General features: G+C 38.9%; 1 protein-coding gene across 9 annotated transcripts in view; it reads left to right on the top strand.

The window, feature by feature from the left end:
* Positions 1-13959, top strand: part of COL9A1 (collagen type IX alpha 1 chain) — a 178569-nt gene that overhangs the window by 130556 nt on the left and 34054 nt on the right. For 8 of the 9 annotated variants that reach the window (XM_033217585.1, XM_033217584.1, XM_033217578.1 and 5 more), the window contains 10 exons: positions 179-232; positions 2733-2786; positions 6942-6995; positions 8359-8412; positions 8544-8597; positions 8730-8783; positions 9215-9268; positions 10326-10370; positions 11423-11476; positions 11565-11618. In XM_033217585.1, coding sequence (XP_033073476.1) covers positions 179-232; positions 2733-2786; positions 6942-6995; positions 8359-8412; positions 8544-8597; positions 8730-8783; positions 9215-9268; positions 10326-10370; positions 11423-11476; positions 11565-11618 — 531 coding nt within the window. Of the gene's footprint in view, positions 1-178; positions 233-2732; positions 2787-6941; positions 6996-8358; positions 8413-8543; positions 8598-8729; positions 8784-8976; positions 9007-9214; positions 9269-10325; positions 10371-11422; positions 11477-11564; positions 11619-13959 lie in introns of all 9 variants that reach the window. The other variant, XM_033217582.1, reaches the window with a different exon arrangement.

Here is a 13959-nt window from a genome sequence, read left to right as displayed (position 1 = left end):
ATGTTCTACAATTAATTTGGACTGCTCATTTAAATAATTTAAGAAAGTAGAATAATTCAGGAGTCACCAAGTGAACTTAAAACATACTGAGTTAGACCAAGCCTATTTCTATGTTCATTTGCTAGAATAACTTTTGGTGTGCTTTTCTTTGCTTTTTTTTTTTTTTTTTTTTTTTAAGGGTGAAGAAGGTGACCAGGGAGAACTGGGAGAAGTTGGAGCTCAAGGACCTCCAGTAAAGTATTTTTTAAAAAATATTTAACTAGGATATGTAAATATTCTTTTTTTTTTCTCGTGACTTGGAATATTTTCTGTTTAGCAGTTGGATGAATAGCATTACATGAACTTGGTGTCCTCTATTTTTCCACCACGCCAGCATTGGGGGATAAGTACTTTTTCAAAATAGGAGAGGGTCTTCATTATATATTGTAGCACTTTTTTAACAGAAAATTTCTACCTATAATTACATACATTCATTTACCAGATTTCAGGTCCAGGCAATTGAAAAGCAAATACTAAGCACAAGAGGATGATACATATCTTTTATGTTCTATTGTATTATCACAAGATATAATGAGAAAATTTTGTGTATTCTAAATATGCAGTAGGTATATCATTTATTGGATTAATGTAGCTTATTCTAGTATGTAATCATTATAATTAAAACATTCTTAATTGCTCATATCATGTCTTTTAATAAAAAGTTGGTCCCTTGTGCTTCAGCAGATTTCTGCAATAATATTCACAGTAAGGTGATATGGGGCATCATCAAACTTCATTTTCAGATGTTGTTAAATCAGAATTTGCATTACTTTTGTATTACATTAAAATGGAGTTGTTACACCCTTTTTCTTGTTAAAGTGAGTAATGACAATTTTGGAAATAATAATTGAAGACTATTAATTTAATATTGCAGCTAGCCAGGGTATAGACTATGTAAAAGACTAGCTCAGGTACTGTTCTTAAAAACTGAAGAGTTGAAGACAAACACAGGAACACCCTTTGCCTGCTCTGCTCTTCTCCACAGGACTGGCTGTTTAAAAAGGGTTCAGGGAGCTGCACAGATTAGTGTTTAAGGGCATTTAAAGTGTAAGGGAAATTAAGCTAAAGGAAGTAAGTCAGAGGATCTGGAAGAAATGGTCTCTGCTTTTAAGCCACATGAGAACTTTCAGGGAATCTGTGGTGTCCAGCGTGTTTGTTCCAGAAGTTTGCCCTCCCCTGAGTGTTTGCCATATGAGACACTAGGAGCTGGACTGTGTTTCACAGGTGGGAGATAGGAATACATGGTATAAGTGACATATGCTTTTTTTTTGAGCTGATGAAAATTTGGTAGGGATTTAAATTTTTTTTTTTAAATAAAAGCCATTCCCAAAGATTCTCAAAACAGGATTTTGCAAACAACATTCTAAAACAGTGTTTTCAGGGATTAAGGATCTATGTTGGGTGCTGCATGGCTCAAGTGGTCCACTGGGAGATATCTGTTAGTGCTTGATGACCTTCTGCTCTTTGGGAATAGGTATGCCAAATTTTCAAAAGCACATACTTTTTAAATGTACATGCACAAATATAAAGTAATGCACAACTTTAAAAAATATGCTTCTTGGAATATTTAGAGAAAGCTCTGTTCTTCAAAGTAGACACCTCAAGAGACAATATGTGGTATTCTTGTGTCGTTGCTATTGACCCAAATATTCTTTTTATAGAAATAACTTTAGAGCCAAGAAATGAGCTATACAAGAAAGAGCAGCTTTCTTCTGATATGGCCACATCTCACTCGATATTCTAAATGGATATCCTAAACTGGATCATCTTGCATATTTGAATTGGAAGTCATTCCTGACAGATCTACATAGAATTTGTGACTGGTCTAAATGAGAGTTGGTCATGGACTTGCCCCCTTTTCTCCAAGTGAGAAGAGAGAAATGGCTGGCCTAGAGCTCCTTTATCTTAAGCCAATGGGAACAGTTAGCAGGTTGTCCAGAAGTAGCTATCCCCACTTTTCTAGTGGAACATCCACCCTCCTCTGCTTCCAATGGTATTCCCAGGCTCACTCCTTCCAGGATCAATTTCTGGATCCCTCCTACTATGGGGCCAGAGAGTCCAGAATGGTAGCATTTCAGTATTGAAAGAGATCCTAGAAATCACACTCAGCCCCTTGTTTTTAGGATTATCCACTCTTATGCCTAAGATGGGTTCCTATTGCCCCAAGTTGGAATTCAGAATGCCTTTCATCATAAGAATGGTATAATGAATCGTGACTACAAGGGGTTGATGGAGGCTCCAGCTCCTTTCTAGGTTATAGGCTTTCATGGGCTAGCCTGGGAAACTACTGCTTTTGATGGTGCCCACTGTGGGAAAAAATTATTTCAAGGTTTAAAATCATGTTACATGTCACCAAGTTACATGCCATGAAGGAAGTGGGAATAATAGTGTAAGTTCTATATATGAGTTAAAAGGTAAGTCAAACATATTATCACAATTTCTCTTATGCTGGTATTTACTTTTTTGTCAACTCCAGTTTTGTGTAATGCTTCAGAATTTTATAAAAAGGTTTACCATCTGAAGAATTCTGCTTGGACTTTCTAAACTAGAAACGTTTGTCTATATATTGTCACTATTTCTCAGTATTACCTTTGGTAATGATAATCTCCATTTTCTAGATCAGCTTTTGTGATGAGATTTTAAAAAGCTTTGCTTCAGCTAAAATAATTCACTTCTCTTTTTTACATTTCCAGGGAGCCCAGGGTTTGCGAGGCACCACTGGCATAGTTGGAGACAAAGGGGAAAAAGTAAGATGGTGAAGACAATAATATAATATCAAAATGTGTTAAATATTTAAAATTTTGGCTATTTAAACAAAGCTTTTTATTCAACAACTTTTTTTTTCTTTATTTCTTTTTTTTTTTTTGAGAAGGAGTTTCACTCTTTTTGCCCAGGCTGGAGTGCAGTGGCACAATCTCGGCTCACTGCAACCTCCACCTCCCGGGTTCAAGCATCTCTCCTGTCTCAGCCTCCCGAGTAGAGTAGCTGGGATTACAGGTGGCTGCCACCACACCCAGCTAATTTTTGTATTTTTTGGTAGGGATGGGGTTTCACCATTTGGCGAGGCTCGTCCTGAACTCCTGACCTCAGGTAATCCACCCAGCTTGGCCTCCCAAAGTGCTGGGATTACAGGCATGAGCCACCGCACCTAGTCTAACAACATGATATTTTCTGATGCTTTGTAGATGTGTGATGAGGTTTTCGCAATTCTGTTGTAAGCACAGATAATAGGAATGAGCAGTATGCATGATATTTGCCATGTATTAATCTATTTTAAATTATGTTGAGTAAATCAGAGTAAACAAGCTTTTTACATTTTACCTCATTATCATGATCAGCGGTTAGCATTGATACCACTGGCACAGTGCCTGGAGTGCTTCTGGTCAGGCAAGACAAAGACAGGGAGGATGGAAAAGGAGAGGTAAGCCAAGGCAGGACACCCCCAAAGACACTGGGGCCTCCAGTGACCCACCTGCAAGCTGATCCATGAGCCCTGCCCTTAGCATGTGTTATACACGTATGGCTGGAGGACACTAGCCTGCCCTTAGACCTGTCTCAGGAACCAGATTCTCCCAGCACTTCCATACCAAGGCACTCTGCAAGCTGCTGGGGAGATTCCAAGGGGAATAAGACCTTTATCAAGTCGGTTATTTATTGGGTGAGACAAGTAAGTAGATAGTTAACTACAATGCAAGCAAAAGAGACATGAATCTGAGGGCCAGTGGTATGATGGAGTGCAGCAGAAGCAGGGCTAATCTTTTTTTTTTTTTTTTTGAGACGGAGTCTCGCTCTGTCACCCAGGCTGGAGTGCTGTGGCCGGATCTCAGCTCATTGCAAGCTCCGCCTCCCGGGTTCACGCCATTCTCCTGCCTCAGCCTCCCGGGTAGCTGGGACTACAGGCACCCGCCACCTCGCCCGGCTAGCTTTTTGTAGTTTTTAGTAGAGACGAGGTTTCACCGTGTTAGCCAGGATGGTCTCGATCTCCTGACCTGGTGATCCGCCCGTCTCGGCCTCCCAAAGTGCTGGGATTACAGGCTTGAGCCACCGCGCCCGGCCCAGCAGGGCTAATCTTGATAGGAAAACTGAGAGGGTCCATGAAGGAGATGGCATTAGAAGGATGAGGTGTTGCCATTGGTGGAGGATGAAGGATAGGCAATGCTTAGCTCAGTGATTATCATCATAGAATCATCATGATGCATTCAGAAGTGTTTTCCCTTGGCATGTGTGTAGGGGTGTGTTTAGCCTCTCTATCAGATTTTGAGAAAATGGTTACCACTTCTTGGAAAGAATGTTAGGAAAGTTAATTTATAGGCTTCAGAAAATACAAAAAGTATCTTTGCCCACCATCACTTCTGGCCCTGACCTCATTCTCTTTATAACCTCTATGGCTAATTGGTGTCCATTCCACCAGCAGCACAGAGCCTTTTATTAACAGTTAAGTAATAATACATTGTACATTGTACATGCTCAATAAATGAAATTAAATTTTTCTTTTTAAAAAAGAGATGCACAGCTTGGTGAATGAAGGATCAGGCTTATTTATCAGTAGTTTTTTTTTTTTTTTTTTTTTTTTTATCAATTTAACGTTTTCTTTCCAGGCTCTTTGTCACTTCTAGATATTTTCATTCTGCCTGCTTTCCTTATCTATCTTTTCGATCAATATTTCTTTTCTGAAAACTTTGTATTTGTAAAACATATTAGATGCATTCATATTTCTATATTTATGTTACCTTAAGTAACATTCAGTGTGTATCTTCTCTTTTATTAGATAATAGATCCCATTTATTGCCGAGCTGCTGATACCTTCATTTTTTCTGGATTTAAATCATCCCCCAGAATATGTGACCCCTCACTTTGAAACGAGTTACTGTTCTTGACATGGTCTTCATTTGAGATATTTTTCTGTTTGGTATTTTTCAAACTTCTCATTTCCTCTGAGTTCTGTCAAATTGCTTTAAAAAAGAAAGAAAGAAAAAAAAGCTCTTCTTGTGAACTCAGACCCATAGAGTTGTTACCTAGTAACAGCAGTTTGAGTCTAAGCTCATGCTGAACAGCAGTAAGAGAGAGAGAGAGAGAGAGCATCAAAGCCATTTCTATAATGCAAAGGCTGGGTTTTGCTCTTGTAATGCAAGGTGAATGATAAATTCAAGGTTTTTTTCAGGTCTTCAAAATCTCTTCTTCTCTGGTGAATGTAGAATGCCTTTTGCTCTGTCCTACTTTTCAGGGATCAAAGAATTTCAGGGCTCTCTGGTACCTCTGCTTCAGTTGAGTTCTTTCTTTGATTCTACCTATATCTGAAGCTTCTATCATGGATTTTCTAATTTTTAATTCTTACTACACATGCTGTCCACCTGGTTTCCTTGATTTGACACTTGATTCAAATTTGACACTTGATTTCTTGACCTGACATCTATCCAGTACTCTTGATTGTTTTTCATTTATTTTATCATCTTCACATCTCAACCTGGTTCATTAGAAGGCTGCCTCATTATGCCTTTTTATTCACTTAGTAGATAAGTAAAAGAAAGACGGGGGTTATATTTTGTCAGATAGCATACATAGAGAGCACTAAAAACACTTTTTAAGATCTTAAGATCACATTTTGATTCTCATGATGAAAATAAAGAGGTGATAGTGTACAATATGTTAGCCACACCAGAGATTATTTCAAGATAATTAGATTTATAAAGCTCTGAGTCGTTCTTACATCATCACTTGGTAGAGTGGATCTGTTCTTGAGAAAATAGGTTGGTTACTTTATGCGAATTGAACCTAATATCTGTCTAGGATGGGAGAGGGTATGCTAAGGTCCTTCCAGTAATTCCTTCCATGAATCACATGGCTGGACTTCTTATTCCAGATCTTGGTGGGAGATCCAGAATCCCAGAAATCCCTTTCACAGTGTGGCAGCACCAGAGTATAGCAGTTGTTCTTAGAGTGGCTCCATGGCCTTCACCATTAATAAATTTTTTGTGTGTGCTTTTGAGACAGGGTCCCACTCTGTCGCCCAGGCTGGAGTGCAGTGGTGCTCTCTCCACTCAATGCAATCTCCTCCTCTCGGAGGAGTGATTCTCTTGCCTTAGCCTCCTCAGTATCTGGGACTACAGGCATAAGCCAACAGACCCGGCTAATTTTTGTATTTTTATAGAGACTGGGTTTTGCTGTGTTGGTCAGGCTGTCTCGAACTCCTGGTCTCATGTGATCCACCCGCCTGGCGGTTAATGAATTTCTGTAGAAATGTTAAGAACCCTGAGAGCAGCTACCAAACTTCTTCTAATAGATTTACCGATCTATTAATAAGCACCTGTGTGTTTAGCTCATGTCAGCAACTGAGAATGGGTGCAGTGTTAACTTAAAACATACAAAGTTGCCTGAGTGCAGTGGCTCACACCTGTAATCACAGCACTGTGGGAGGCCAGGGCGGGCAGATCATGAGGTCAAGAGATCGAGACCATCCTGGCCAACATGGTGAAATCCTGTCTCTACTAAAAATACAAAAATAAGCTGGGGCGTGATGTTATGCGCCTGTAGTCCCAGCTACTCAGGAGGCTGAAGCAGGAGAATTGCTTGAACCCAGGAGGTGGAGGTTACAGTGAGCCGAGATCGCGCCACTGCACTCCAGCCTGGCCAACAAGAGCGAGACTCTGTCTCAAAAAAAAAAAAAAAAAAAATACAGGGTGGCATCAAAGATTGTGTTTAAGTACAGTTGGTATGCTGAGTAGATGTAAACAAGTGTTTTTTTACCTGAGGTGCCTGAGTAATTACTCCTCAGGGATCACTGTATGTATTACAGGCATAAAACCTCCTTTTCATCTGGCTATTAAATGTCTTTAGAAAGATGGATGCTTCCTTTAACATACATGACTGATCTCAGTTTTTTCCATTGTCTTGTTTTTTTATAGGGTGCTCGGGGCTTAGATGGCGAACCTGGGCCTCAGGGTCTTCCTGGTGCATCTGTAAGTGATTTTCCTTCCACAAAACCCAATGATAGTTTTTTTTTTTTTTTTGCTATGTATGCATATGTGTGCAGTATTCTTTACACGTGAATAACTAAAGTGGAAAAATGGACAATTTTTATGCATATGTTAAAATTTAAATTTAATTAAGACAGGTATCTTTCTTGGGTACATAGAAATGTTCTTCTGACTTGATATTATTTTTTTCTTCATGGATTAAGCCAGATTATTAAGTATTTATGTTTGCTGTGTGTTCCTTTTCTTTGGTTGTCAGGATGTGTTGAGTCTCAGTAACTATCTCATTTCTAGTTTCTTGCCCATTTGATATTTTGCATTTTCTATGGTTTCTGACTTCATTATTCCACATTTTGATTGCCATATGTCCATGTGTCATTATTTCAGGTTTCCTCAAGCCTGTTTTTTGAGGGAAATAGACAAAAAAGCCATCCATTGATAATTGAATATGCCACATAAAAAGTAGAAAAGATATAAGAAAGAATTTCCAACTGTCAAAGTCCTGTGTTCCAATGGGAAAGACAGAAAGTAACTCAATGATAAACTATACAAGATCAAATGCTAAAGCATAGGATAGATGTAATCCATGTCAAGAGGACCTGAGGGGGAGGTTGGTTTGAAAGCCTGTGGGCAGGAAAGCCAGCAAATACAGGGGTGGCACCGTTGGTGGTGATGGGATATGTGTGCTGTCATAGGGGCTGTCACGGCCTGGAGTTGAAAGTTTGGTTGAAAAGATGAGATTGGATGGATAAGGTAGGACTAAATCATGGAGAATGTTTAATGCCAACCTGAGCCATTTGAACAGATCCAGTAGCAATAGGGAGCCATTTGAGGTTTTAGAGTTAAGCAACTCAACAAAAACTGTACTTTGGGAAGACACAGCCTCTTATCTATTACCACCTGTAGCATATATCAACATTAGCTAGATCACTTTGACAGAAATCACTAAGATTGACTGTGGGATTAAATAATATGAGGGAAAGATTGGCAACTAATCCAAACCTCAAACCTCTTTAACAGTCAATGAAGTTAGCTGATATGTACATGCAGTTACTGATGTCGAAATCCACTGCATGGATCCATTATATGTTACACGCAAAAACACAGAGGCATAATGCATTTAAGGGCAAATGAAAGACAGTCAAGTCTTAGTTATCTCTATGGCAATATCCATTTTTGAGACAATGCCATTTTTACAGAAAGATTTCTTCATCTAGACTTCCTTGATAGAGCAAAGCCATTGTGGTGGAAGACCAATAGTTGGGTGACGTGGATGATGCTTTCTAATTTTTAAAAGTTGATTAATAAGTAACTTTTGCTTACATTAACAAATTTTATTTTCATACAGGGTGATCAAGGACAGCGAGGACCTCCAGGAGAAGCAGGTCCCAAAGGAGAGAGGGTGAGTTTAAATTCAGTCACTAAGCCTCCTGCTTTTCAGTGTCATCTGCTGATTATGCTGATCTCTTTGACAAGTCTAAGTGTTATGATAACTGAACATGTTTTGTCTATTCTTTCTCTTTCGCCCTGCAGGGGGCTCAAGGTGCTAGAGGAATTCCTGGTCTTCCTGGGCCCAAAGGAGACACGGTATGTCCTGAGCTGTAGTCATCAAGCACATTTTTCAGTGATCATTGACTTGCAATACAACTTTAGAAAATAATGAAGGGAAAAGAATGGGACTGTGTGTAAGAGACAGTATGTTGCTTTGTGTGTGTTTAGGGTTTGCCAGGTGTGGATGGCCGTGATGGGATCCCTGGAATGCCTGGAACAAAGGTAGGCTGTGTAATTTAGTCTAAGAGTGAGTGGGACTGCCTCTGCCCTGGCCAACTGAGCACGGCATTTCCATTACTAAATCACCAAAAGATTTATTTAGCTAGCTTTGGCTTTTTCCCTTCCTTTAATTTTTGAATCAAGTGTCAAGTATGAAATACTTATTAGAATAGTATAATTATTTGCTTGGTTTCAGGAACTCAGTAAAATTACCCTGTTGATAAAAGTAGGTTGAGAGAGACTGTGCATTTTGGTTGAATTATGTCCTATTTCCCACCCTACTCCCTCACCCTAAATTAAGTCACTTTATTTTTGCATGTAAAGTCAGCTGTTGGGACAATCCTTTTACTTAAAACGTCTGTGCTCCTCCCTTTGTTAAAAGTGATACAGCAGCTCATACAGGTTCAATCATGTGATAAAAGCTTTTTTTGCAGGGTGAACCAGGAAAACCTGGGCCTCCTGGTGATGCAGGATTGCAGGGGTTACCAGTAAGTATTTGATTCTTTATATGTTAACTGGTTTGTATACATGTTTTCAAAATATACATTTTGGGGAGAGACATGCTACCTAATTTGATAAGTTCTGGGGAAGATATGATATTTTACTTTTACACTTTTACAATTTACATTTGTATTTTATATTTTATACTTTTTCTCTGAATAGCTATTTGTGTAATAACTGTAAATAATAGGCTTTAATTTTATGTTTTGGATTGCTTTTCTCTCTTTAGTTTACTCAGTCTTTTTAATATATTTTTAAACTAACCCTAAGCCGTAGGGTTATGTATATTTCATTCCACTTTAAACCAGTTCTAAAGTTCTTGTTAGTAGGGTTAAGCTACAAGAGTGCTGAGAGTATGCTCAGTTGACCCCTTGGATTATGTACTATTTTCAGTCATTCAAATTGGTGTTTCCTTGCATTAATGTGTCTGGAAGTTCATGTGGATTGTACCACGTGTATTCTTGGCTCTTTGGAGGCAAATCTTTCTAATTAATAAAGAATACTTGGTAATATCAAAGCCTGGCCCCCTGTCTTTTATGACACCTGATGCTTTTTAAATAATCAGATAATATTAGCACTCCCAATAATATCAAATCTGAGTTAGACCCAGCATCTTCCTACTATTTCGTTTTTCTACTACAAAGCCCAACATTTTTGAGAGGTCTTCGTTTTATTACTCTGTATGTGAAACCACATCACAAGCCTGTAGTCTCTGTCCTGCCTATTAGAGCTCCTCTTGACCTGAAAATGGTACTGGATTCTAATTTGGGAAGTTTGTCCTTGAAAAGTAACTTTAGTTTAAAGACAAGATTTGCTTTAAGGGCATTTAGCTTTAACAAGCCAGATATAGTAAAGTCATGCCCTCTAACCTGTGGGTAGTTCTATAAATGACTGTGCAGAGTTTGGACACTAGGAAGCATCTTCCTCACATTAAAGCTTTGAGGTTGCCATGATTCCCTCAGCCTCCCCGCAGTGTGCAGTGGGCTTGGCATCTCATGGATTCTCAGAGATGATTAAACTCGCGTTGTGTATGTATTCTTTTAGGGTGTACCTGGAATTCCTGGTGCAAAAGGTGTTGCTGGTGAAAAGGTAAAATATTTTAAAATTTAAATTAATATTTTTCTTAATTTCTTTATTATTTACTAACATATTTGTAATTTTTAATACTTTCAGCATGTCTTTTATTTTATATTTGGCCCTAGGGAGAGATACAAAAGTAAAAGTGTTAAGGCTTCAAATACTAATCTTTTTCCTGACTACAGAAAGCATACTTTGATAAAATGCTGCTAATTAGATTTCCTTAATGAAAATGTGATCCTTTGCCAGTATAAAACAGAAAATTTTATTGTTCCTTACTACCTAAAATAAGGAAGATATTGCTAAGCCGCAGAACTTGTGTCAGAGACTATTATTAGGATGATTCAGCTAAACTTAAAAAGATATTAGGCATTTTTTTCACATTCTGATTGACCTACATAAAACAAAAATGTAAGCAGTTAAAAACAATGGGTGGAAAAAATTTTAAGGGATAAAATATAGCCTTGCTTGAGAAGAAAAGAGATTAAAGGTGAATAATGTAGAGATTGGTCGCTATTAGAGTACCAGGCTGCAACCCTCCAATCACAGCGGTCTGCAGCATCTTGAGCTGCACAAGAGATTGATGGTGGAGAGGGCATCTCCAGACATGTGCTTTCCCTAGAGCTTGCTGACGGGGCTTTCTCAGCAGCACATCCTATTTCCCCATGTTGTTTGGATTCTTAATAATTTCAAGAGTCTAATGTGAGGTAAAAAGAGTCAAAGAATTATATTGGAGGTGGAAATGGTAAAGGAAAGACATATATTATTATTATTGTGAAGAAAGAAAAATCCTATAATTGAAGAGGATCCCCTTAAATGAAGGCTAAAACCCCTCATTGTTTGACATTGGACCTGTAATATATTTCTTAGACTCACAGACAATATCCTGAATCTAAAGAATTTTGATGTATCTAACAGGAAAGAGATTCTGTACATTCCCACGTTCTCAGTGCGAAAGCAGTGAATTAATGCTATTCAAATGTAAAAGATACCCAGTCTGGGTAAGGCAGATTGATGATTATGCTTCAGCATGAGTTACTTTGAATGTTGCATTTTACTCTTAGGGTAGTACAGGTGCTCCAGGGAAGCCTGGTCCGATGGGAAATTCAGGCAAACCGGTAAGACACCATTTTACCTCTCCCCAAGTTCTAACCTGTTGTAATCAGTATGCGTTAACTGTTTTTCTACCTTCCTTCCTCATAACAGGGCCAACAGGGGCCTCCAGGAGAGGTGGGACCCCGAGGACCCCGGGGGCTTCCTGTGAGTATTCCTTCCTTGCTGTGCTGTCCCAAAGCACCTTCTCAGGACTTTGTTGGATGTTCTTCCATTTATTCATTCATTCATTCATCCACCCATGAATGCTTGTCTGATGTTTGAGCCCATGCTAGTCCAAGACAAAGAGATGAAGTGCTATTTAGATGCACAGCATGCCTTTTCAGAAAAGGGAAACAAAAATAAAATGCCTCAAAAACCATGGTGACCCTTTCTGCTCTCATCCCATGTTTAAGGAAATATTTTAGTGTGATTTAAAAAGACCCAACATTGAGATACAATTCACATACTACATAATTCACCCATCTTTATTGATTTTTAGCATATTGATGGAATTGTGCAACCTTCACCCCAATCAAGTTTAGAATATTTCCATCACCTAAAAAAAGAAATCTTATACCCACCTCCCACCTGTAGTCATCCATCATTTCCTCGTAATTCCTTCGGTTTTAGACAACCACTAATCCACTTTATGTTTCTTTAGATTTGCCAGTTCTGGAATTTTCATGTAAATGGAATCATACAATATGTTAGCTTTTTGTTTTTTAAAAAATAATTAATTAATTAATTTTTTAAGAGATACGGTCTCTCTCACTTAATTACCCAGGTTGGGGTGCAGTGGTGCAATCATAGCTCACAGCAACCTTGAACTCCTGGGCTCGTGAGGTCCTCCTGCCTCAGCCTCCCAAGTGACTGGGACTAAAGGGGTGCACCACCACACCTGGCTAATTTTTAGGTTTTTTTTTTTGTAGAGATGGTGTCTTGCTATGTTGACCAGGCTGGTCTTGAACTCCTGGCTTCAAGTGATCCTTCTGCCTCAGCTTCCCAAAATGTTGGGATTACAGGCATGAGCTACCGTGCCCGGCTGTATTTTATTTTTTTTCCAATGATTGGCTTCTGTCACTTAGCATAATGTTTCAAGGTTTATCTATGCTATAGCATGTATCAGTGCTTCATTCCTTTTTATTCTTGAATATTTAATTGTGGGGTTTAATTATGTGGATATATCACATTTTATTGATCCATGCATTGGGTGATAGACATTTGGATTGTTTCCATTTTTTTGGCCATTATCAAAAGTGCTGCTATGAACATTTGTATACAGGTTTTTGTGTGGACTTATGTTTTAATTTTTCTTGAGTGCCTACCTAGGAGTGGAATTACTGGGTCATAGGGTAGCTCTGCTTTGGAGAAACCACCAGACTTCTCTTAGTGTGAATTTGTAAACTTGTCTATTTTACAGCAGCCATAGCAATGACTATTTTCTCACTATATACAGTTTAACCCTAGAGAGAAATTGATTAGGAAATTAAATATTATACACTTAAATTTGACTTTAAAACATTCTCTCTGGCCTTCAGTTTCAGTTCTTATTTTCAAAGGCTGCTGAGTAGCCAAAAGAACTCCAAGTGGGAACACAGAAACATTTCCAAATATCATTATTACTTCTTTTGAAGCATTTCTTGGGCATGTGGAATGAAGATTTTCATATTTGAGAAAAGTGAAGTATTCCAGGTGTCTTGTGGCATGAGAATGGAATTTCTTCGCTTCTCACAGATATTTGTCAGCCAACTTCCACCAGGTGGTTTCCTGAGATTCCTGCAGCCAAAGCAACCAGCTCATCATGCCCCCCACTCACTTGCTCTGTGCTTCTTTTATCCTTTTCTTTTGCTTGAAGCTTGTGAATTTCTAATTAAAATACTTTCCATAAGTTAACTGTCGAAGCAATGACGTTATAGCCAGATCACATTTCTAAAACAATGAAGATGCTATATGACGAGCCCAGGAAGATTGAGCAGTGTGGGGCCATTAGAGCTTTGTGAGTGTTTACTATTACATCTCTTATTCATCTTATTTTATTTTATTTTAAACAGACTCTCACTCTGTTGCCCAGGCTGGAGTGCAGTGGTAAGATCATGGCTCACTGCAATCTCCACCTCCTGGGTTGAAGTGATCCTCCCACATTAGCCTCCAGAATAGCTGGAACTACAGGCGCACACCACCACGCCCAGCTAATTGTTGTATTTTTTGTAGAGACAGGGTTTTGCCATGTTGCCCAGGCTGGTTTCAATCTCCTGAGCTCAGGCGATTCACCCTTTTTGGCCTCCCAAAGTGCTGGGATTGCAGGTGTGAGCCACCTCGCCCGGCCGTATTAGACACTTTAAAGAGCAGAAAGCTCCATATAGTGAAAGGAACATTGACTGAGCACTTGTTGTGGGCCAGGACCATGCGTGAATATAAAACATGACATGGAGTAGGGAGAGCTGCTTGGCATGGGCTGCAAAAAGCGATGAAGAACCAGAGGCAGCACCTCAGGAGAGGATGGGGT

The sequence above is a fragment of the Trachypithecus francoisi genome, unplaced genomic scaffold (assembly GCF_009764315.1).
Source record: "Trachypithecus francoisi isolate TF-2019V2 unplaced genomic scaffold, Tfra_2.0 Lachesis_group10, whole genome shotgun sequence".
Classification (NCBI taxonomy): domain Eukaryota; kingdom Metazoa; phylum Chordata; class Mammalia; order Primates; family Cercopithecidae; genus Trachypithecus; species Trachypithecus francoisi.
This window is presented reverse-complemented; position numbering and strand designations above follow the sequence as displayed.